The sequence below is a fragment of the Solanum stenotomum genome, chromosome 11 (assembly GCF_019186545.1).
Source record: "Solanum stenotomum isolate F172 chromosome 11, ASM1918654v1, whole genome shotgun sequence".
NCBI classification, from domain to species: Eukaryota; Viridiplantae; Streptophyta; class Magnoliopsida; order Solanales; family Solanaceae; genus Solanum; species Solanum stenotomum.
In genome coordinates, this window is record NC_064292.1 from 16,019,784 (window position 1) to 16,044,749 (window position 24,966).

The following is a 24,966-nucleotide window of genomic DNA, read 5'->3' on the forward strand; positions in this document are numbered from 1 at the left end:
CTATAATATTAGTCGTAGTATTACTCTTGTAGTTGTTTGTCCTTTAAGTTTGGTTATTATTTGTGGTTTCCTTTACAGTTTGATTATCAGCATTGGACCTCTACAGTTTGATTATCAGCATTGGACTGTTTTTTTCTTGCACTAAGGGTCTATTGTAAACAAGTTCTGTACATGCATACACTCAACTCCCACGTTGTGAAAATTACACTGGGTTATTTGAGTATTATTGGGAGAAGAAAGTCTACAGACATTTTTGGCCAAGTGTTGTGATAAGTTTTGTGGGGTTTTTTTTTTAAAAGCAAGTGCAACGATTCTTCAAAATCAAATAGGTAAAACATGGTAGAAGTAAAAAAGATTTAAAGCAAAGACACAGCTAAATAGTCATACAAAAAAGTTGCATTGCTCCATAAATAGTTTTTCTTGCCCAAGCGATGTACCACCTCTCTTCTGTGAAGACAACTATAATAATATAGATAGAGATATTAGATAAATAGATATGTGAAGCTATGGTGTCCCAAAATTATGGCAAAAGAATATCCTCATTGCAGCGCGCGCTGCAGAACCTAATCATTGATTGGTAGATATGGCTGCAAGCTTCAATTTGATGGCTTCAAATTCCGCATTCTGCGTCTCCTCATTTGTCAACCACAGTGACAAGCATTGTCCCATAAAATCACCGGGACAACTCGCAGGAGAAATGCCCTTGCAGACTTTAGGCTTTCCAAAACTCATAATAAGTTGAAAGTTCGTTTCTGACGGATATTTTATGTAATTCTCCAGAATTTCACTAATTGCTCTGCCCCAGATAGGGCGGGCCACTTTCAGAAACTCATGCACAGCCAACATTGGAAGGCTCACACTTCCGACCTCAGACTCCTGCTTCCCTCCTCTTCCATGGAAATCTGAACCTCCAAGCTTCAGCAGACCATAAGAATCTGCTAGGTCACTGTATGCTGCTCATAACAGGTGGATCGGAATATAATTAGAGGCGGATCAAAGATTGCAGATAAGGTAGTGGGTATGAGTAAATGAATATTTCTATCACTTGTTCAACTATATTTATGGTTCTAGTGGATATAATTGAGGTGAACACAAGAGAAAGAGGTGAGGACAAGACTTCCACAAGAGAATAAAGAAAGTAAGGCAGTAAGTTACATTGCAAGACCAGACTTCTAAATAGAAAGACGGAAAAAATAACACAACTATTTAACATAAAAAGTTTTGGCCTACGACTTCTATATACCCCAAAAATGGGGAGAAATAACACCGTCATATATCAACTGTTTCATGTTTAATTAGGGAAATTGCAAGTATTTTACTTTCTTTTTGAGAACTTGTTGGTATCATTACGTACCTGTCAATATTAGTCCTTCATTTATATATAAAAGCAGAAGAATTAATGAAATCAACACATCTGGCTTGACATCCAGCCAGTGGAAGAAAAAGGGGAAGGTGAAAAGTTAGAGGGATCATAATTGACACAAGAATTTCAATTCGATTATTCCCTTTTTGGTATATTTCAATTAGATTATTACAATGAGGTACTTTTTCAAGCATGCATTTAAAAGTAACATATTCACAAAAATCATTTGAAGTAGTAGTAGTAAACATTAGGGCAATAGTTCTGGTACCTGCTAGTTTTCCATCACTCCTGTAGGCCTCTATACCATGTAGCCCGAATTCTTTCAATCTTCTAACAACAGCAATTGGATCTTTTAATGCCCATGGATGTGCCAAAACTGCTACACCTCCTGTCTCACATATAAATTGGACGGCCGCCTCTGAAAGTGGCTCACTTCCCCTGTATCCCAGCAAACACTCTTCATCAAACTCTTTAATGAAATAAAAATAACCTTAGCTATATATTTAATCTAACCAAAGAGTGATAATTACGTAGCATAAGCAGGTCCTCCGTCATAAAGATATCGGGAAAAAGCCTGTCTTAGATTCTCCACATGGCCAGCTTCAACCATAGCACGGGCAACATGCAGCCTCCCTGGAGCAACTCCCTTTCCTGCAATTTTTGCTACCTGCTCCCACTTAAGTGGCAACTTCAGTTTGTTAAGTTTTAAAATCATGTTCTCCGCACGGAGGAAACGCCCATCCCTTATACTACTCAGGAACTTGTCCACTTGATCAAATTTTGCTGGTCCACAACTGCTGTAGTATGCAAGAATGTGCACTGGTTCATCTGATGCAGAGTCCCTCCTGTAATGAGAACCTTTAAATTTCTGCAGTTGAGTGATGACAGGATTTAAAAATCTCCAGGATCAACAGTGTCGTCAATTTTGTAATGGAACACCAAAAATAGAAATTTCAGGAAGACCTCGTGGCATCATAGAGCACTGAAGAGAGAGAGAAAATAAGTTCTACTCCTATATCTTTGCCCTGTTTAAAGGTATAACCATTAAGTCAAATCAATACTGACCCTTGGGTGAACATTGTACTAATTTCAACTCCAGGAATAATTTTAATGCCAAATCTACTAGCTGCTTCCAGTGCTTCGGGGATGCCAGATAGAGTATCATGATCTGTCAATGAAAGAACCTTCACCTGTTATGAGCAAGTTGCACTCAATTAGTTGCTCAATATGCAATTACATGTCCAAAAAAAAAAGCTCACAGTTACGGTAACCTAGCCAACTAATTATGAGAAAAAGAATCTCACAAAAGCAGATTTATTTTATACAAAAAGAAATAGGTGACAATGTTTTACTGATGTTGGATCTTTTCCCCCCACCTACAAATGTTGTAGAGTTCCTCTTTACCTGTGATTAGTAGCTTCTCACTTGAAAACTTATTCAACAAAATAAAGGTATAAATTCACTTTGTCCAGCATTTCGAAGAGATCAAACGGCAAGCCACCTCCCACAGTCCTGAAAATGGATAAGTTAATTCTCTGAACTAGCTTTTCAATAACTAGTGTGCTGGATGGGGATTCCTACTCACTTAATGTCATTTCCTATGCCTGGAAAAAGTGGAAAGGCAATTGGATAGAATAAGTGAAATTTTCTGTGAGAAGAAAATTAAGATGGAAGGAAGATGCATTTAGGGGTCGTTTGGTAGGGTGTATAAGAATAATGTTAAATAGAGTGTATTAGTAATGTTTGCATTAGCAATGCTTGTATTAGTTATGCTTGCATTAATTATGCAAAAATTATTTCTTATGTGCTATTTGGTTTAGTATATTAAAAATAGCATGCATTGCATAATTTTTTTTTTAAAAATATTTATTTACAAAGATACCCTCCACAAATATGGTGGAAAAGATGTAAAAAAGATTTTGAGGGGCAATTGGGTCTTTAATCATGCGAATGCATGCATTAAAACCCCTTGCATTACTAATACCATGTATTCCATGTATTAGTAATACACACCTCAGTACACAATCGTTATACATCGGCTAAAAAAAATGTACCAAACAAGGTATTACTAATACACAAAGCTAATGCATGCATTATTTCTTCTAATACACTCTACCAAACGACCCCTTATTGAAATAGAACAGTCACAAGTGACAATTAAGTTTTGGATTTAAAAATCTCAATCTACTGAACAAAAGTTTGCTTTCAAAATGGCATTGAAGATTTAAGGAAATAAAGAGGAATTACTGATGGATGTGATAATCACTAAATATGTTAAGGGATCCAAATGGTGCATCAATCTGGTGAGGAAACAGTATGGGCTATCTGTATGGAAATATATACGGAGCCTACGGGATGAATTCAATGATAAGTGCAGACTAAAGGTGGTCAGTGTTTGCAATACAGAAAAGCAACTTGATAGATGGTTGGATGACCTACCACTAAAGGAGGTAATTCCTGTCACTTGTGGGATTGGTAACATCAAAGAGAGTACAAAATGTGAAAGTTTCCTAGGTATGGAGAGTGTAGGGTTCAGTATATTTAATGATTGAACCCCTTTAACTAGAAGCAAACGCAAGGATTCTGAGGCACTTCTGCAGGCTACCATGTGATCTAGAAAATGCATCAGGCACTCAAAGACCAAGGCTGCTGCATCTACTTCTACTCCTATTGAGGTGACTGATGATGAGGTGGAAGCTTATACACAAAGGAAAATGAAAAGAGAGTGTGGCTATTCCTAAAAATCCCTCCTTCACTGCTAAGAAACAGGTTTCCAAATGTGGTTTCATCCAATACTCCTGTCTTGTCCAAGCAGATGGATGCAAAAATTGATAGTGAGGAAGAGGAGGAGGCCTGCCTTCCTCAGAGTCACTTGGGAGTTGGGAAAAATGACACTGATGAAGAAATCGACAACTCTGTGAATGACAAGGGCGACCAAGTGGATCCTCACCTTGCCAAGGTGATCCAGTTTAAGAGGCAAACTGTGTTGAGGAGTCGTATGTTTACTGGATATGGTGGTCTTGAGATGGGTGAGCTACTTGCCAAAATAGTTGTTCAGGGTTGGAGCAACATGTTCCTCCAAGGAGATCATAGGAGGAAGTTGTGTAAGGCATAGCACACTGAGTTCTACATCAATACCAAAGGTACTGCCACGTCTATTGCCAGCAATGTTAGGGTGCCCCAATTGAGATTACTCCTCAGGTGATAGCTCAGGTTCTTGGTGTTCCTAATGCTGGGTGGGATTTCTATGTAAGGAATGAATGACCACCATTGGATGGCCTGCCCTCTTCCCTGGACATCAGTAAAAAGTTCTCCAACAAGACCCATGTCCACGAGCATCAGAGAATGGAGAAAAAGGAAATGTCGAAATTGCATAAATTGTTCTTTGATGTTGTCCATAAGATGTTGATCTCTCAAAAGAAGAAGACGACTGAGGCTAACTTTTTTTTTATCTCACTCTCATGGAATTGCTGGACACGGGGATTTCCATTGATCTTCCCCAGCTCATATTGCAGCATATGGTCAGGGTAAGTCAGCAGGATAAGAAGGGGCAAGTTCTGCCTCATGGAATTTGGATGGGGGTTGTTCTTGCGCATCTCCAGGTACCTGTGTGAGTTTGGCATTTTCAAATGACCAAGGATATGATAGGCGTGGTGAACCAAGTTGTTGTACCTACATCATCAAGGAGGTCCAATGCTACATTGCAGCGACTGGGGGATGCCTTAGCAGCTAAGAATGTTGAGAATGAGGCTCTAAGGGTTGCTCATCAGGATGCCATCACCATGCTTCATGGTGCCTAGGAGATTGAGTAGACAGATCTTAAGGCTAAGATTGTCAGTCTGCAGGCTGAGTTTCACAAGGAAAAGGGCTACTTACTCTGCCAGCCTGCAGGGCCTCTGTCAGCTGCTTCAAAAGAACCCTCGATCGACCCCTTCTCCCCAAACTAGCCTAGCTCAGCTAAGCATCCCATTTCCCCTTCCTTCTATATGTAGCCAATTATCCTTCACTTTTTTAGTAATATGAATTGTTGTCTTTTTGCTTAAGAATATGGTGTCATATAACTGATATTAATGGAAACACATCCTGCTTTCTCCCTTCATTCTGGTTGTTCTACTTGACTTTTCAAATCTCTTGAGATGTCTAACTGGGTTTTTTTTCGTTTTTGTTTTGATTGTATATGTGATAGCCCCAGAGACTATGAGCTTAGTATTGCTGATTCAGATACTCAGATTTTTTATGGAACAAGATTTTTTATGATGCCAACAAGATTTTTTATGATGCCAAAGGGGGGGAGAGGGGAGTGTATCTACTTTGTAATATTTATAACCCATTAGAATAACCTGGTTTATCTTAGTGTTTCTTCTGATGCCTTGCTTGGACTTTGAACTGATTGAAACAGGTTAAGCACAGAACACGAGGGACATAAGTTCATCATCATCAAAAAGGGGAAATTTATTGGCTTTAGTATGTTATGATGATTGACAAAATGTTATCTGCCGAAACAATTCAATGGCCCATAAGACAAAGATGTGGAACAAGTTCATGAACCAGGAAGAATATACATGTTTCAGTATACAAAGTCCATCTCGATGAAGGAGTCTCATGGTGAAAAGATCTGGAAGTCTATACAATGTATATTCAAGACAAGAGTCGACAGACGTATAGACTCATGCATCCAAGCAAAGAGGTAGTCCTTATCGTGCAAGAGTTCATGTTGAACTGGGAACTGGGAACTGGGAACTGGGAACTGGGAAGCAAAACAAAAGACTATACATGCAGATCCTTCCACAAAAACACTTATGCACTTATACTGAGAGAAAAGGCAAAATGTAAGCAAATAAGCAAGAGCATATTTGAGAGAGTTCTGATTGGCTATTCAAGTGCAACCTGATACAACGAAGTACGAACCAGATTGAAGAACCTGTTTCATAGTAATATGTCTTACGGTCTTCTTTTCTAGTCACCTTATATTACGAAGTTAAATTGAGTTGTACTTTCCTAAAAGTATGGAGGATTATTTTGAGTCACAAAGGCATCTCCTGGACTATGCCTGGGAAAGTTTCTGAGGCTTTAAAGAGCTGGGAGGAAGCAGGAGTACTGGCAAAAGACAGAGGCAGATGGAGACTTATCCCTGCTTCAATATGGTGGGCAATATGGAAAGAGAGGAACTCTAGGTGTTTTGAGAGCATAGAAAACAGTGTGCAGAAAGTGCAGCTCAACTGCATTTTGCTATTATGTTTTTGGTGTAATCAGTTATACTCAAATGATACCGTCTCTGTAATTGATGTTTTAGACTTTAGCCATAGAGCAGTAAGAATTTGGAGCTTTTGTATATAAGGTTTCAGTACAACCCATGTACTGTTTTGTGATATAATACAACCTTACCAAGTTCAAAAAAAAAAACCAAAGTATTGTTTATTTATATAAATATACTTCAACTTCAAATTGGGGATAACTTGAAGAGGGTTCAACAGTCTGTGTAGATTGTTGATATAGGGATTAGAGTTAGATACTAGGTTGCAAGTACTTGTAATCTGAATAAGTGTTTGAGGATCATTGTTTTAGTGGGTTGGGACAAATCTGAAGAGGTGCAGAACGTGGTTTTTACCCCTTGTGAGCCAGGTGTTTTCCATGTAAGAATATGGTGTTGCTACTTTTACATTGTCTTCGTTTCTAATAAGATATCAGGGTGGAACAGATAATGTAACCTGGTTCATCACTTAGGCGAAAATCTGACATAACCAATTCATCCCCTCTTGTGTTATTTATGAGTGCATAAATGCCAGAGAGGAAGAAAAGATGATAATTATACAGTCAAAGCAGGCTATAAGAATTCATGTTGGGCATGGAATATGCATTGAAAACTGGCCCTGGAAGATGGATTTGGAGGACCATTGCACCTAGGGAAGCATGTTTCACTTGAACTGCAGCACACAAAGCTTGTTTAACCAAGGATAATTTATAGAGGTTAGCAGTAGGTGCTACATATGTGAGAAGCATTGGCATCTGTCAATCATCTTTTGTTACACTCTAATCATTGGTGCAGCTATGGTCAATGTTCCAAAATAACTTTGGAGTACATTGGGTATAAACTTGGAAGCATTCAGACGCTTTAACCAGCTGCAAGCAGCTAGGGAATGCAGTACCCATCAGAATGCTATGGACCATTTGGCTGGAAAAAAACAGCAGATGCATCTGCTGAAAGAAAGAACATATGTCCTCTGGGAAGTGTAAATGTCGTAAGAGTCGTTTCGTTTGGTATAAGAACGCCGTAGCTGATTGTGCCTTTTCGATAGATCTTGTGTACTCCTTCAATCTGTACAAGAAAAACTTCCCCTGTATCAACACAATACCTCCTTGTACTTACCAATAAAACTTGTACCTTTTCGTCTGGAAAAGAACTACGAAAATGACAGACAGTTGACCTGAGGTGATCCAGGCTAGCCAGAATTTAACTTTAGGCATGGTATGATGACTGAATTTTCTTGGAAAGTAAATTGGCTCTCTCAACAACCCTCACATAACAGAAGCAAAAGAATGTTACTTGGACATGTCCCTGTTTACTGGCGTCTGTCATAGTCAGAGATAGTTACCTAATACATATTCTATGAAGTACTCATGGAAACAGCCTCTATCTCCACAGAGTAGTGGTAAGGTCTGCGTACACTCTAACTCCCCAGACCCGGATGGGTCTGTCACTAGTCCGGGTTTGAGCACCATCATATCCTTAATCTCCTAATAATCTCAGTTTCTCAAGGTCTAGTAAATACAATCTACTAGAAAGAATAAATGCACAGACACCAATCAATAGAATTACACTACAACAAAAATAAAACCATTCCTCAATCTCAAACTAAGTAAAGGTTAATCTCACTCCATTCACATAGAATTTGAGGAAAATAAAAGAATATACATTTAAGGGGAGAAAAAGGGTACTGACCCCATTTTGATGGGCTCTTTCGACGAGCTTGGAAGGTGATAAGAAGCCATCACTATGAATAGAATGAGAATGCAATTCAAAGACTAACTTCTCTTTGGGTTGATTCCAGGGAATGGAAAAATCGTCAGTATTGGGTAAATGAGGGCGGTCCAAGAAAACCCATTCACTCACACAATTGTATGCCGAAGTCTGTTCAGATGTCATTCTCTTCTTTGAACCACCTCTCTTCTTCTTCTTCTTGTTCTTCGACCCATTCGCAGCTTGTTTTTTGGGGATTTCTTTGTCACCCATCATGCAATTCTCTACCAATTCAACAAGTGAAGCTCCCCACTGAGTATATATGGGGCCGTCGGCTGGTCTACACCAGCAGCTTCGACTTCAACTTTTTTCGTTTTCCTTTTTATCTTTTTTTTTAAAGAAAAAACATATTTTCTACTATTATTGGGAATAGTGCAATAACTTGCCAAGATGTAAATCACATTAGACAAGCTTCATACCATGAGCTCATATCTGAGTCTCGAATCGATTTCAAATCTTTCAGATGGGAGATTCACCACTCAACCATGCCCTTACGAGCATCATTATTACTAGTTTAGAATACGTGCGATACACGTGTGTGTCACGATAATATAAAAAAGTTGAATATAAAAATAAATTAGAAAAATAGATTATAATAATACCAAAATGGAATGACAAGTCAAATTATCTTGCTTGTGCAGACGATACTATTATCCTTGCATCAACAAAAAAGAATTCTCTTTTAATGATAATTCAAGTATTGCAAGAATATGAAAATCAGTCAGGCAAGAAGATTAATAAGGAGAAAGGCCTTTTCTAGATGTTTAGTAAGGTTGCTACTAAGTCAGTGAAGATAGTAGAAGAGATAATTGATTATTGAAAGGTAAGTTTCCTTTAACTTATCTTGGTTGTCCTATAGGACATGCCAAGAAAAGTAAAACTGGCTTTGCTGATTTTGATTTAAAAAATTCAAAATAAGTTACAGCTTGGAAGGGTAAATTATTATCTTTTAGAGGGAAAATTGTGTTTATTAATCATGTTTTGCAAAGTATGTCAATATATATGCTCTATGCTATCACACCTCCTAATTGTATCATTTATGACATCCATAGAGTTTTTGCAAAAAAATTATAAAATTTTAAAGAGGAAGGAAGAGCAAAGTATTGGGTGGCTTGGGAAGACATTTGTCAACCTAGAGAAGGAGAGATAGGGTTTAGGTCTATGTTTGATGTTTCACAGACACTATTTGTCAAACTTTGGTGGAGTTTCAGAACCAAGAAGTCTTTATGGGCTAATTTCCTATGGAACAAGCATTGCAAAAGACATAGGCCACAAATTGTTGAATGAAATGGTAGATCTCAAGTATGAAAGTTAATGCTACAAGCCAGAGATAAGATAGATCAAGAGATATGGTGGAAACCTAGAGGGGGATCATGCTAGTCTATGGTATGATAATTGGACATAACTAGGTATTCTGCACTATGTGTTACCTATTACACATGGATCAACAAAAGGATATGAAGATGTCCATCAGATCATGGAACATGACTATGATGACAAAACAAGGAAGTATGTGATCATGTGGTTGATGTCATGGGAATTATGAAGTTGTCAGGAAAAAAAAGACGAACCTTGGTGGATGGCAAATAGCAAAGGGAAATTTACAGTGGGTAGTGCTTGAAACATGATTAAACAAAGGGAAAGGAACCAGTTGGGCATTATGAACATATGAGAAAATGGTATTCCATTAAGAATATCTTTTCTATTATGGAGGATGCGGTTTCAAAGAATTTCTATAGGAGAGGTTTTTGTATATATAAAAAAAAACAAATTCTATGGAATATTGTTGCTGCTCAAACTCAATACAAGATGTCTTTGACCACCTTTTTATGTCTTGCACTAATTCTAAGTCTTTATGAATAACGTTTGCAGGTGCAGCTGAGATACATAGTCCTTTTATTCAACTTAAACAAACCCTAGATAAATGATGGAGTGTTGATTGGGTTATTAAATTGAGGCCATTGATTATAACTCTTCCAATATTAATCATTACACAAATTTGGAAAAAAAGAAATATTACAAAGCTTGGAAAAAGAAATGTCCAAAGCATGGAGGAAGAATGTCCAATAATGTCATGGAGAGAGATAAGTAGAAACATTTATCTAATGACTGCTTCTAGATAACCTTGACTTGTTAAGGTGCCTAACTTTAGGCCTCAGATTGTTCAATTTCTGAAATCTTATACTTCTATTATTTCTTGAAAAGTTGTTAGATGGGTGTGCCCTCTTGCACGAAGTTATAAGTGCAACACTGATGGATCTAGTAAATACATTATTTAATGCAGTTCTAAGGCCTTTTGTGTGAGAGATAGAGTGACTTGGTATTTGCTGAAGGAGAGAAGTTTGATTTATGTGATGCTTTAGAAGCTGAGGTTAAAGCATTCAAAGATGATTTGATTATTGTGTTGAGAATAATCTTAGATCCTGATCTATTTGAAAATTGCTAGAATTGATATATCCATATATCATGTTTCTGCGGGCATAAGAGTTTTTTCCTTTATGTTCGGTGGAAATCACATGTTATACTATATTCCAATAAATAGATATCCATGTTATGATACAAGTCCACGTTTTCAAAAAAAAACACGTTGTAAACCTATACAACAAGAATTATTGACAAAAATTCTTATATTCAAATTGTTTTAACAATGAATTAATAATGAGATGGACTAAGCAATCTAAAGTGAATATTCATTGAAACGAAGTATGATATTAAGTGAAGGAAAGGGGGATTTTAGGAAAAAGATCTTTGTTTTTAGATCTTTTTCCCCTTACTCTTTAATATCATCGTAATGTTTTTGCTATCACTCTAGATCGTATATAGCATAGTTGTATATTTAGATTCCCCTATTCTATTCCGTAAGTTAAGTAATTCTCTTGAGCCACCCACCATATACATTTATACATTGCTGTGGGCTAAGCTAAAAAAGACTATTTCAATGATGGCCCTCCATGGATTCACCTATATAAGCCGCGGCTAAAGTTGCAAAAATAAGAGCTTGAATACCACTTGTAAATAATCCAAGGAGCATGACAGGTATAGGAACTANAAAAATTCTTATATTCAAATTGTTTTAACAATGAATTAATAATGAGATGGACTAAGCAATCTAAAGTGAATATTCATTGAAACGAAGTATGATATTAAGTGAAGGAAAGGGGAATTTTAGGAAAAAGATCTTTGTTTTTAGATCTTTTTCCCCTTACTCTTTAATATCATCGTAATGTTTTTGCTATCACTCTAGATCGTATATAACATAGTTGTATATTTAGATTCCCCTATTATATTCCGTAAGTTAAGTAATTCTCTTGAGCCACCCACCATATACATTTATACATTGTTGTGGGCTAAGCTAAAAAAGACTATTTCAATGATGGCCTTCCATGGATTCACCTATATAAGCCGCGGCGTAAGGATGGTAAAGCACATTCATATCATAGTCTTTGAGGAACTCAAGTCATCTCATCTGGCAAAGATTCAACTCCTTCTGTGTGAACAGATACGGAAGGCTCTTATGGTCTGTGAACACATCTACGTGAACACCATACAAGTAATGTCTCCAAATCTTTACGACAAATACTATTGATGCAAGCTCGAGGTCATCAGTTGAATAGTTCTTCTCATGCACCTTAAGTTGTTTAGAAGCATAAGTTATGAAACCGATTCCTTAATTATGAAAAAGATTTTAGATGGAATCTCAGAAATTCCATAGGGCATATCAATGAACATATGATGCATTCAGGAGATCTTAAAAGAGAAGGAGGTGGTAATAATACACACTTTTTAGGGAAGACAATAACCTGACTGATTTTTTAACTAACATTGTGTATGGTTTTGTAGATACTGTAATGCAATTTTTCTCTAATGAAGATATGTTAATACAAGCGAGAACAATGATTCAAGAAGACAAGCAAGGTTTAGTTGAGCTTTGGTTGTCCTTGCTTGTCTTCTTGAATTATTGTTCTCGCTTGTATTAGCATAATTTTCATTAGAGAAAAATTGCATTACAGTACCTACAAAACCATACACAATGTTAGTTAAAAACATATTCTTGAAGACATTTCTTTGATTAAGTATCGGCACCTGGTGAGAGTTTTGAAGTGTAATCTCGATACGCAATCAAGGAATGTGGGCTTAGATGTGTCCTATATGCAAGTTACTTTCTATTTGGTCTGCTACTTGTCCTGAAGAAATTCCAACATGAGGTTTCTTAAATTTGTTTATTGCAAATCTGATCTATCGACTATGTGGTGGTATCAGTCTCATTGAGACTCAATCCACCAGTTATTAGAAAAGTGAAGCAAATAACAAACATAGGAGAAACAAAAGGAATAAAAACTTAACTTAATTAGGGCGGGATCGAGAATATGGAGTCTGAACAGTGAAGTTGTGGGTTGTTGGAAAGATGGTTGAGCTGTGAGCAAGAAGATTGGAGCAGAAGCGCCCCATTTTAGCTGATCTATTAGGCTTAAAGATTTAGAATTTGAATCCGATGACATAAAAAAACAATATAGACTAGATGGATTATAATTTAGGGTGACCGACTTACCTAAAACGATTAATTCGGCGAAGGAGCTGAAGAAGAAGATTGATCGAAGCTGCAAATTCAGCACTTTCCTATTTTGATAATGTTCCTTTTTTGTTTTGATCTTTAATTTTCGTTCTTCAACTTTTATTCATTGTCTTTTTCTCAACCTCTCCTCGGTCACTGAACTGGGTTATTGAACTCCACCTTCTCGGAATCCTATTTCAGAATGTCAGGTCGAAGGCAAATGGGTCTTTCTCTTGAGTGGGCTGGGTTGTTCCAAACCCATTTGAGAGGTGAACATATTTATTTATTTCAATAAAATGGGCAACTTTGGCCCACTTTTAATTTTAAAAAATCAAAGCTCAGAACAAAGAAATGCCATAATATAAATTATGGATCAAGTTAAAAGACTATTATTAACAAAACAAACAAATACTCATAGAAAGAGTTATATGACAGAAAAAGGAAACAATCACTCTCCATAGAGTGTAATATGCTATAATTCAAGCGTATATAAACCAAGATTGGAGAAAATACCTATGATACCCTGAACTAAGATGTAGTGGTATCAGTTCTCTTAAGCTTAATCTGCACGAGTTAAGGATGAATTAGGTTATTTTTTTTTATTAAGATTGATTCAGGAGATGTACAAGTGATTGGGTGTTTTACCTTGATAAATGACGATGGTAACAATGTTGAACTGAAGAAGTCTTCACCAAGTCGAATTCATGGTGCTCGTGAGATTTTCAAACACCCAAATGAATACCACTCAATCTTACGTAGTTCTGTCATGTTTGATTCAAAGAGAGAACAAATTTCGGAGCTCCATGGACGACCAACGTTGAACTAAAAGGAGCGTCGCTTGGTTTCGACATTTCCTTCTTGTTTTGGTCGTTTCAACTTGTTGCTGATTGTTTTTGTTTTGGGCTTGGGTCACTTTTGGACCTAAGTCATTTGTGTTTGAACCCTCTTGTAATTCATACTTATAAATGCAAGTAAGCAAAATACTTTCATTGCATGAAATTGTTAACAATTCGTCATTTCACATTCAACCCTTGTGTTTTTCCCAACATGCATTGTACATTGTACATGTTTCACTATAGAGACAATTAACATGCATACACATATAAACTTGGAAAACAACAACCATCACCTACCTCAAATCAAGCCTTGGAAGCTTAATTGAACTTGAGTCTTTCCCTTGTTATGAATCTTAGCTTGTTCTTGGTCTACAACAATTAATAAACATATAATCAGACCTAAATGATCTAAAAACACTCGAATTATACTCAAATTCCAAACCCTAGGCCGTCCTTATAATCATCCCACCCAAATCAAAGTTTTTTCACCATTGATATGAATGACAATGGGGTGGGGGGGGGGGGGGNTTAAGGCTATAGGGGCAGTGCGAGTTTAAGGTTGTGTGCGGCGTGGAGGGATGTGGGGCGGGTTGAAGGGGTTTTTAAAAAACTAATGTGGGTGGGGCGGATTGCGGGTCTATGTGAATTTATGAGGATTCAAACTTAATTTTAACTTTTTACATGTCATAAGAGTCATAGAGCATTATCTAATAAAATAGGTTCTTTAAAGTTACTAAAATATTCAAGATAGTAAATGACAATGGTACAATCAAAACTAATACACTTTCTTACATGCGTCCCAATTGACCTTTAAAAAAAATTTCAAGTCATTTTCAATTAAATTAATACAACTTAATGAAAAATAAATTTAATTTTTGTATCAAACTTAACTAGAAAAGAAAACTATTAAAAAATTTATGTGAGGCGCGCATTCATGCTTGGCGGGTCTATCCGGGATGGGGCCGGTTGATTATGAAAAAAAATTGTTATGCGGGGCGGAGCGGAACAAATTAATTTTTTTGTAGATTAAGCTTAACATGCCCCACCCCTGTCCCTCACCTCCCCATTGCCATCCCTAACCATTTANCCCCCCCCCCCCCCCCAAGATAATTCCCATAGATTATACGGTCTAAGAATCGAATTATCAAGCTAAGGAAGTAATTGACTTACCTTTAATGATGATCATGATGAAAACCAGACAAAATTCACCCTAGATCGCCCTTGCTCTTCCCAAAATGTGTTTGTAAAATAATGAGCGGTTTAGGAGAATTTTCTGCATAAACTACAACTTACCCTGTTATAGTGTTACCAACCTGCTATAGCGGTACTGACGTGGAGGCATCACCCGATGTGGCAACGTGCCACTTGTTGTAGGGGCTTGCACGAGATAGAAACCCGAAAATCTTTCCCAAAGTTTTCATTTCGCAACACACCTTTGAACCTTGATGTTCTAAACTAACCCCTTCACGCCAAGTACAATATCGGGAGTTCTACTTACCCGAATTCACTACCGAAAAGCCCTACGGACTCCTTAACATCTTAGCTAATGAAAAAAACTAACTCACACTTAGACATTTTACCCAATCCTTTCTCGGATTGCCCTAGACTTTACCCACTTTCCATCTGAGACTAGCCTAGCCTGGAATTTTCAAGTCACTACTCCAAAAGTTTTCTTACCCAAATTCTTTCACTATTGGTTTACTCATAATGATCGGAGGGGTCGTTACAATTTATAAATCATAATTAATAATGTTTATTTAGTAAGTAGGCATTTGTACGTGTAACTTCATCTCGTTATTTGAAATCATGAGATTAAATCAATGTTTGAGCATGTAATGAAATTATGAGATGAAATTTCAAATTCTCCAAAAAGTTTGATTTGAAAATTTCACATCATTATTTGACATTTTAAAATACAAAAATTGACCCACAAGTTTATATTTTGTAAGAAAAAAAATCAGAGTTTTTGGCCAAAATACATCCTTAAACTATATTCCCAACTTAAACTACATCCTTAAATTATTTTTCTTAACAGATAACATCTTTCAATTGTTTAAAATTTGACAACTTTCATCCTTTTGTTAAAATTTGTCAAAAATTAACAAATTCTTCACAAAAACATGTACAATTCACACTACTCTCAACAAAACTTCTTAAATCACCCTCAATAAACCAATTTTGTTCATTCTACATGCATCTAAAATAAAATATTGTGATTTTTTTTTTAGCAACAACGTTTTGCATTGTCTTCCTTTTAATTAGCAATTTTGTTTTTATTTACTTTTCATTTGTTTTGATATAAAAAAATTATCCGTTGAAATGTTTTCTTCTCATTAAATCTGCAAAAATTGGTGTCGATCAGAGACTTTTACCTCTAATAATGAAAAACAAAATTCGAGTACTAGAGATCAAAATTAGTTGAATCTTGATTACCTCAACTATCAGTTTGCCCCAAAAAATTATTGATCTAACGTCATTTTGACTTTGCAAGGTGAAGATGGTGTAAAACTAAGTTCCAACTCCATTCAGTTGGTAAAGAAGAAGAGCAGATAATGTCTCCTCGTAGACTCGCACCATCCTAACATTACTTTTTTTTTAACAACAAACAAGGGTCACAGATAAAAAATTAATTTTTGGAATCTTTTTCCAAACAAATAATAAAATTATAGTTAATTTTTTATGAGGATAGTATGAATTGTATATGTTTTTTTTTATTTATGAAATTCGCTAATTTTTTGATAAGTTTTTATAGAGAGATGGAAGTTGTTAAGTTTTAAATACTTGTAGGATGTTTTTGTTAAGAAAAATAATTTAAGGATGTAGTTTAAGTTGATGGTATAGATTAATGATGTTTTTAGTCAAAAACTCAAAAAAAATCATCATTTTATATCAACATAATATTTTGCGAGAATAACAAAGGAGCTATGAAACATTCACAAAATATGAACATGATAACATAGTTACTAATGATATTGACTAACAAAACTGCTCAACAAATTAGATGTTCAAACAAAATTCCAATTTTATCCATATAGTTTCATATCAATATATCATTACTTACACGCCAAATGGACCCTAAATAATACTCTCTCCGTCTCAATTTTTATGACACTTTTCGAATTTCAAATTCAAATAAATTTATCTTTGACATTAAAATGAAAAGTGACACATAAATTTGGATAGAGGGAGTAGTAATTTGTTGTTGGAGCGCGAAGTAGAATGAACCAAATAAATTGAAATTGAGAGAGTTAAGAGTACAAAGTAGAAGTTTTGTCCAAGGAAGAAGAAATAAGCAGCAGTTTGAAGGCTCTCTCCCTCCTTACTGCGACGATGTTGAAAGTCAGTCGGCTTCTGCACCCCAGGTTCTCTGCTTAAACCCCAGCTGCTCTCTCTTGTCACAAAAACAGTAGACGTTTTTCTCTAAACCCCCTGCTTAAACCCTAGCTTTTCTTTTACATTTGTATAACAGTGTAACTGTCCTCATTTTCATCCTACTGTTGCTTGAATCTGTGTAACCAACTCATACTAGAACCTCTCTCTCTCTCTACTGTTGAGTTTGTATAGATGCAAAATATATAATGATTAAACAAATGAATAGATGCTAAATATAACTTAAAAGCCGATGACTCTAAAGATTGGATGGTGTATTTCTAATGTTTTACATGGAAAATAAGTGGGTTTCTTATTTATGTTTGAAAAAATATTATCTTGATAAATACTATGGGAGGTGAATGTTGGGTGGGAATGGGGAGCTATGGGGTTTGGGGCGACTTGTACAAGTTGTTTTTTCTATTTCCACTAGTGAAGTTGTTTCATTATTTTTAAGGAATTTGTATTCATAGAGAATAGATTTTTTCCAAAAAGTTTGAACAACGAAATGCACCCCATGTAAATTGTAGGAAGTTGACCATGCTTAAATTACTATGAATCTATTTAAGACCCTATTCTCATGTTATGTTATGGAGGGACAGAGAAAAATAAGTCCATATTTGTAGCAATGCTGACTGTGTAAAATGCATGGTGAGGACATTACACACACATTTTCATCCGTTGCTCATTCACCAAGAAAATCAGGGGTCTCATTTTCAACACAGTACTTCTTGATGCTGGATACTCAATAAAATACTGTTGACAATGTAGGAAAAAAGAGTAACTGCTTAGCATGCAGATTGTGAATAAATTATTTTAAGTAAAGTTGATAATTTTTAAAAAAGAACCTTCCTAATATGATGTTTTTCTCTCGACACAATAGGAATCAGTTGTTGCATAAAAAATTGCCTGGAGAGTGTGTCAAAGGTTCTATCTGGCAGCATGCCATCAACACTTTTGCGGGCTTTTCTACTGTTCGCCAGAATGTTGTGGCTGATGGTATGAATTTTATTTTCAGATGTTCATGAAGTTTCAGTTGTAATCTTGATGCTGTAATAATCTTTTTGTCATATCTGTTGATAGCAGGAAAACGGGAAGGTCGAGTGTTTGCTCCCTACTCAGTATTTAAAGGCAAAGCAGCACTTTCTGCTGAACCTAGGCTGCCCACATTTAATAGACTGGATGTATGATCTTTATTACCTTTTTAAATAGAATTAGAAACTGGACTTGCCTCTCTTCGTGATGTTGAAATGATGCATCCACTCGTCCATTCTTCTTATTACAGTCTGGAGGTGTTAAACTCAATCGCCGAGGTGTCATTATGTTGACATTCTGGCCATCTGTTGGTGAGCGCAAATATGACTGGGAAAAGAGGCAGGTAATGTGCTTATACGGTTCTCTCTTATTATTGAGTACCACCAGCATGGTAGGAAACAAGTTTAGATCTTTATTTGTCCCCGAAAAGCTCTTCGCATCACTATGCTGAGGGATTCTCGCAAGTGTTACAGCTAATTTTTTCTACATTTATGAGATAAAAGAAGAGGGAAATTGTGGCAAGTAACATCCACTGGTGCCTAGCTTGCAAAGACTGGAGATGAGCAACTTATTCCTTTTCATCCTCAATAGTTCCTCCCTATCAACAGACTTCCATACTTTATAATCTGTGCTGAACAAATTCAATCTGAACTTGCACATATCGACAGATATTAAGATACAGCAGGATATTATTTTCTTCTTTAAGATGTTCCTGTCAGCTTTTAATTCTCTTCAAGGCTGTAAAGTTTTTGTTCTTCTTTGATGGTATATGAGCAGATTCCTAAGTTTTGACAGGATTGATTGGTCATGTTTGGATGCTTAGTACTTGGTCCTAGCATGAGCCACCAACTTATAGGTCTATAATACGCTTGAGAGATGGTACTTTCATAACTAGGTGAAGAAATTGCTTGTATCTTTCTTGTTAATGTTGTTTTGCTGCTTGGTTTTTCTTTAGAGTTATTAGTCATCTATAAATCTGTCTATTTTTCTTTCTTAAGTGTCCATCTGGATGTTAAATAAATATCCATCTCTATGTTTGAATAACCACTCTCTCTTGCTCTTTCTTTTCTTGCACATGTTCACATATCTGATGTACGATTTGACTGACAGATGACTCAACATATTGCAGTTGTTTGCTTTATCAGCAACAGAGGTTGGATCATTGATAAGTATGGGGACCAGAGATTCTTCTGAATTCTTTCATGATCCTTCAATGCTGTCTAGGTTGATTTGCTGATACAGTTCTTGGCTATGGGCTATCTTTTAGTGTACATGTTTACATGCACTCACACACACACACACACTTTTTAGTACAGAATCCTTGCATCCTACTCATTATTAGTTTCTCTTTATTCTCATCACTGTATAACTAAGCAGATGTTATATGTTACAGTAATGCTGGTCAAGTTAGAAAGAGTTTGTCAATTAAGCCAAATGCTGATGGCAGTGGTTTTTTCATTTCATTGAGTAAGTATCAGTTTATATGTTCACCTTTTTCAAAATTTTGCTTCCAACCAATAAGATGCATCACAATTTGTTCTGTAATGATAGCTGTCCATGTTAAGGATCAATGATATGCTTAAAAGTAACTGTTTTCGCGATATGTTAAAACAATGATATATATGTTTCATCCTGTTCTTGTATGGCCTCTGGGTGTGTTTCTTTCGTATTTTGGCAAGCCATGTATTAGTGCTCATACTAATTGCAGCATTTGATTTTGCCCTTTATGCAGGTGTTGTCAACAATAATCTCAAAACCAATGATCGTTTTACTGTTCCTGTCACTACTGCCGAATTTGCTGTTATGCGAACAGCTTTCAGTGTACGATCTACTAATATGTTTCTGTTGTAAAAGAAATTATGCTTCTATTCAATTAGTTTTCCTAAGCACCCTGCTTTCTTATTACTTTGAGATGCTTCTGTTACCTGTTCTTATCCTAGCTCTGACTTCGTTAGTGAAATTTAATTGATGGTGAATGAACATTTTATATCAGGAAATGGAGCTGTGAGTAAGAAGTAAAACTTGTTGTCAGAACCTCATACATCACCAATATCTAGTGATTGTATTATTTATTAAGAAAACATTTTGCCTTTACCTGGAAATGAAAATGCGTACAATCTTTTGAATTTGACAATGAATGAACCTTATATGGCGGTCAATGGTGTGAATGCATTTGTTATGAGAATTTGGTACATATTATCAAAACTTAGTTTCCCAAACAATTTTTTTTCAGGTTATTGATAGAATTTGGTGTATTTTTAGGGTCCTTTCTTAATTATTCTAACCTTTTTGACTTGTATGATTGAAACTGCTTAGTGTTATTTCTTTTTAGTTTACCCACAAGGTCCCTAGTTGTATTGGAAGATTGGGTGTTGTTTGTAGAAAAGGGCATCTTTTTGTAAGGTTTTCCACTTTTTAGTACAGTTCTTGAACACGAGTGTGTTTAACCCTTTAGTTAATAAAATTTCATTACTTCATTAAAAAATGATTAAACTGCTTAGTGCTTACAAGATGTGTACCTGCAGTTTCATTGTTGTACAAAGTAATCACCAAGTAGAATGTCCTATACTGTTATGTGCCTTCTACAAATATTTCTCCAATAAGTTGCAGCTTCATTTTGACTTTTTGTCTGTGGTTCTCATTGTCTATTAATAATTTTGGTCTTCTAACTGTAGTTTGCGTTGCCTCACATCATGGGATGGGATCGCTTCACTAATCGGCCTTCAGAAAGCATCTCTCAAAGTCCCTCAAAGGTGGTTCCACAACTAATGGAGGCGGAGTGGGATAGATGAGAGTTTGTGTTTATTGTGTAGTAGTCTCATTCTAGCATGACCTATGTTCTCTTTTGGTTGTGAAAGGAACTTGCTTGCCTAGTTAAATTTTTGTCCAGGTGCAATGTAAACTTAGAAGCTATCTGGTTCTCTTGCATCACAGGTTGATTGTGTCGTATTGCTCTAAACTTCAAAAATGTATTTTCGGAGTTGAAGCATCAGAGAGTATATGTTATGTAGTGTTGATCAATCAATTATATTCTGTTAAAATGGAGCAAGTAAATGTCTAAGCTATGCATTTTGGTTTTCTATTCTAGGTGGGATTATAAATATCTTTTAATGAATTGTGCCATATGTTCATGCTTCTACTGATGGATTGGGATGACAATATTGCAGTGTGGGTTGGTGGTTATAATTCTTATAAGAAAAATTGACCCTTCTTTGATCCTAAAAATTCAAATAAATGTAGAAGATAATTATTCTCTTTACGATGTTGTGGTAGTATATTTTAAAACACCATCTATATTTTACAATTTACAAAAATCCATAAGAATACATACAACCAAAGTGGATAGAGATAACTGAAATATACTCCATAAGAATGAACAAAATTGAAGATAATGGAGATGAAGCTAAGGTTGACATAGCAAAGGATGAGGAGAAGTGAAAGAGATCGAGGCGATGAACATAAATGAGTTTACGATTCCATGGCAATTTGTGGGGGAAGTGCAGGTTCTATTTCATGATCAATCTCAAGTTGACTGTAATTGCCTTTTTCTTTGAAGAGTTGAATGTGATGATGCTTGCAATAAAGTGTTCCTTCATGTGCAATGTAGTTTGATGGACTTATAGTACAACCTCCATGTGTGCATTTGAAGCAAGCCTTGTGGTATGCTGCTCCATTCACAGTAACCTTATGTAACACAAACAAACACTCTTAAATTCAATGACATCTATATTTATTTATAATAAAGGGAAAAAGGACAAATATACACTCGAACTATCGTAAATGGTATGCAGATACCCTCCGTCATACTTTTGGGATATTGGTGCCCCTGCCATCCAAAAACTAGAGCATATATACTAACGGACATACACGTGTCATAATCTTATCCATCGACCCGACATTTATTAAATATTTGATCGACGGATAAGATTGCGCCACATGTCCCTATTTAGTCTTCCGTTAGAGTGAAGGGCATATATGCTCTAGTTTTTGGACGGTAGAGGCACCAATGTCCCAAAAGTATGACGAAGGATATCTATATACCATTTACGATAGTTCAGGGTATATTTGTTCTTTTTTCCCTATAATAAATGAATGTATATATATTGGTTATTACCTTCTCAATGGGATATACAGTTTTAGTGCAGCACACACATTTTTCTCTGGTGCCTGCGAATAAACTTGAGACTTTGGTGCCAGTTCCATTCTGTGTTTTACATGACAAAGTTGAAATAAATTATAAAGCAGAATAACTGATTATATATACAAGAAATTAAATACATTCAAAACATTGCCTCGTTATCCACAGATTTTTCTGGCTTTGTGATCTTTGGAGTTCCTGGTAAAAGATAAGTTGATCAAATACTTAATTATATACAATTATTTCTATTTTTTGTATGTATTTCTTCGTTATACCTTCAAAACTCTTGTCCAAACTGCCAGTTCTCTTAAAAAGCTGATCAAAATGAGGCCTGCAGTATATTACCCCTTCAAAGGAATTGAAATTGCTGAGCTGAAATAAGTAAAAAATGTCTCAACTGTGGTATACATCATATTTAAAAGAAAAAGAGAGAAAGATTAGTGTGAGCCTTTTGCATACAAAGATGGATGATATATACCTTGAGAGTACTTTTACAATGGTAGCACCTGAAACAAGCTTTGTGATAAATGCGATTATCAGCAGCAAGACGATCCACTAGATATACTGTCTTCTCACAAGCATTACACTTTTGTGTTGTTCCAGCAAATGTCATCGTAATTAGATTGTTGTTTGTAACGAAAAGAGTTAAAGACAGAGAACAGATATCGGAGGATGAAATCAATTTTCTTTCCCTCTGTTCTCTTCCCCAAACTCCTCTCTCTCTCTCTCTCTCTCTATCTCTTGCTAAACTTGATTATTATCAAACAGCTTAAATAAATTTTGGACTAATGAAATATGTTTGCAGATTCATAGTAATTTACGGGCCATGATAGATATTCCATCATTTTCTCATTAATTATCTCCTTATACCAAGCTCTTCCACTCCCATAATAAAAATTGTTAGAAGTAGATGACCATAGTAGGATAAGCGGTTATTGTAAATATATTGTAGAGTCTAGAATAGAACCCATACTATCTCCTAATTGTAGAAATGATATCCTACAATTACTCTCTTGAATTAGTTTTTTCTAATAATTAATAAACTTACAAAGACTCCAACAAAATCGAGTTATCCCTAATTGCAAGTTTTAAATTCGATCAAAATTGGCTAGGAATCATAGTTCTTTGGCTACTGTTGATGGAGTCCCAAAGCTGCATGGTATATGTACTAATGAGTTTGGGACTGATACGTTCTACTTTGATTGGTGAGGAGGTAGTAAAAGAGGGTGCGGACCATCAAGTAATACCTGAAGCTTCAATTTTACCAAATGAAAATTCCATTGAGAATGATTTGGAGCTTGGAAATCGAGGTGATATGAGCACAAGTTCAGGTGATAGAGTTTTTGGTACACCTATAAAAACAACACAACATCAGAGGTTGAAGAATCCAAATTTGACGCAGCAAGTCGATGTTTCTGGCATTGGGAATTTTAATCATGAATCTTTAAATAAGGTCCCCTAACATGTTGAAAAATCGGTACATCAAGCCAAGAAAATTGTAGTTTCAACTGCTATGAATACGAGTGAGGACGTTGATGACTCATTAGCAATAATGCTGGACAAGGATTTGAACAAAGGGAGAGGAACTTGCAGCAAAGAGAACTGGAACATGGTTATACATAGGAAGGCATCATCTAATATTTCTCCAGGTTCACAAAGTTATTCCTCAAATGACCTATTATGCTCGAATAGTTTTGATGCTTTCTTGAAGGATACCAGAAATGATGGTAATGTTATGGCTCCAACATTACACATTTCTAATCCTGAAGTAAATAAGATTATTCAAGAATGTGAGGCTGCCATGGCACTCAAATCCAATTTAGCGATCAAGCCACCCATAGTCACTTTGACCTATTTGGTTGATGAAGAAGTGCAGGTTTCACCTGCTATTTTGAATGGAAAATTAAGTCCACAAGCTTTAGAATTTGTGCCTAGAAGTGTGATTGCAAAGAAGAATGAAGTAGAGGCCTTAACATCAGGAGTTAATCCCACTAATGCTTATGATATTGATTTGGGAGATAATTCTTTTGATGAGGATGAGGAAGATAATATACTACACGAATGTTTTGATAAGTGGCTAGGGATGGGGATATCTCACCTAGGCATCAAAGAAGTGGAAGTAACAAAAGCAAAAGGAAGACACATGGTAGGCAACACAGTTGGGATGGTAAAGTGACCGGGGAGTTTGTTCCAAGGCAACTACCTATGTGGCTGGCAAAGCAAAATTATATGACAATGTCAATAGATTTAACAAGATCCAATCAACCCAAGAAAAAGTGATGAACTATCAAGTGTTGTTGGACATAATTGAAGAAGAAGACAAAAGGAAAATACTTTAGGTTACTTTAGACGGGCAACCTATTTTTTTTAGTTCATACATTTGTAAAAGGAAGATTGAGGTTGATAACACAACTTTCTTCTTGGCTTTTATATTTTTGCATTATTTAAGTATCGGCATTTGTAATATCATCATAGAGTATGTTACTAACTCAATGATGGTCGTAGAATACCTAGTTCTCTCTAGTTCTTATTTTCTTCATGCTTGTTAATTAGTAGAGGTTCATAACCTTATTAGGAATGGAAAGGTAAGGCCTAGCCCCCCTTGCTTGTACTTATCCCTATTGAGGACTTTTATATTTTTTTATATTAATAAAA

At 35.9% G+C, this 24,966-nt stretch overlaps 3 protein-coding genes across 4 annotated transcripts; 1 reads left to right on the plus strand and 2 right to left on the minus strand.

Moving 5' to 3' along the window:
* Nucleotides 1-337: 337 nt before the first annotated feature.
* LOC125845257 (uncharacterized) lies at nt 338-8,674 on the minus strand. Its single transcript, XM_049524728.1, has 5 exons — nt 8,304-8,674; nt 2,429-2,553; nt 1,894-2,208; nt 1,632-1,801; nt 338-953 (listed from the first exon to the last, which is right to left on the minus strand). The coding sequence occupies exons 1-5, from the start codon at nt 8,595-8,597 to the stop codon at nt 568-570; spliced, it is 1,290 nt and encodes a 429-aa protein (XP_049380685.1). The 5' UTR covers nt 8,598-8,674; the 3' UTR covers nt 338-567.
* An 8,305-nt stretch (nt 8,675-16,979) lies between these two features.
* On the plus strand, nt 16,980-21,172 carry LOC125845414 (single-stranded DNA-binding protein WHY2, mitochondrial). 2 transcript variants are annotated; one of them, XM_049524914.1, is made up of 8 exons: nt 16,980-17,131; nt 18,022-18,137; nt 18,222-18,322; nt 18,424-18,516; nt 19,303-19,397; nt 19,567-19,640; nt 19,906-19,994; nt 20,849-21,172. In XM_049524914.1, the coding sequence occupies exons 1-8, from the start codon at nt 17,100-17,102 to the stop codon at nt 20,963-20,965; spliced, it is 717 nt and encodes a 238-aa protein (XP_049380871.1). In that variant the 5' UTR covers nt 16,980-17,099; the 3' UTR covers nt 20,966-21,172. The 2 variants fall into 2 exon arrangements, with proteins under 2 accessions (XP_049380871.1, XP_049380872.1); XM_049524915.1 differs by having other exon boundaries at nt 18,225-18,322.
* Nucleotides 21,173-21,448: 276 nt separating this feature from the next.
* Nucleotides 21,449-23,046, minus strand: LOC125844557 (LIM domain-containing protein WLIM1-like). Its single transcript, XM_049523867.1, has 5 exons — nt 22,790-23,046; nt 22,587-22,683; nt 22,466-22,509; nt 22,288-22,377; nt 21,449-21,857 (listed from the first exon to the last, which is right to left on the minus strand). Exons 1-5 carry the CDS (start codon nt 22,922-22,924, stop codon nt 21,642-21,644), a joined length of 582 nt encoding a protein of 193 aa, XP_049379824.1. The 5' UTR covers nt 22,925-23,046; the 3' UTR covers nt 21,449-21,641.
* Nucleotides 23,047-24,966: the final 1,920 nt, after the last annotated feature.

Coding starts and splice junctions, on each gene's coding strand:
- LOC125845257 (XM_049524728.1), bottom strand. CDS start 8,597: ATGATGGGTGACAAAGAAATCCCCAAAAAACAAGCTGCGAATGGGTCG. Junction 2,209..2,428: donor AGTACAATGTTCACCCAAGG/GTCAGTATTGAT, acceptor TTCTCATTACAG/GAGGGACTCTGCATCAGATG. Junction 1,802..1,893: donor GGAGGACCTGCTTATGCTAC/GTAATTATCACT, acceptor GCTGGGATACAG/GGGAAGTGAGCCACTTTCAG.
- LOC125844557 (XM_049523867.1), bottom strand. CDS start 22,924: ATGACATTTGCTGGAACAACACAAAAGTGTAATGCTTGTGAGAAGACA. Junction 22,510..22,586: donor TTTGGACAAGAGTTTTGAAG/GTATAACGAAGA, acceptor ATCTTTTACCAG/GAACTCCAAAGATCACAAAG. Junction 22,378..22,465: donor AAAAATCTGTGGATAACGAG/GCAATGTTTTGA, acceptor TGTAAAACACAG/AATGGAACTGGCACCAAAGT.
- LOC125845414 (XM_049524914.1), top strand. CDS start 17,100: ATGTTGAAAGTCAGTCGGCTTCTGCACCCCAG. Junction 18,517..19,302: donor ATGACTGGGAAAAGAGGCAG/GTAATGTGCTTA, acceptor AACATATTGCAG/TTGTTTGCTTTATCAGCAAC. Junction 19,398..19,566: donor GATCCTTCAATGCTGTCTAG/GTTGATTTGCTG, acceptor TATATGTTACAG/TAATGCTGGTCAAGTTAGAA.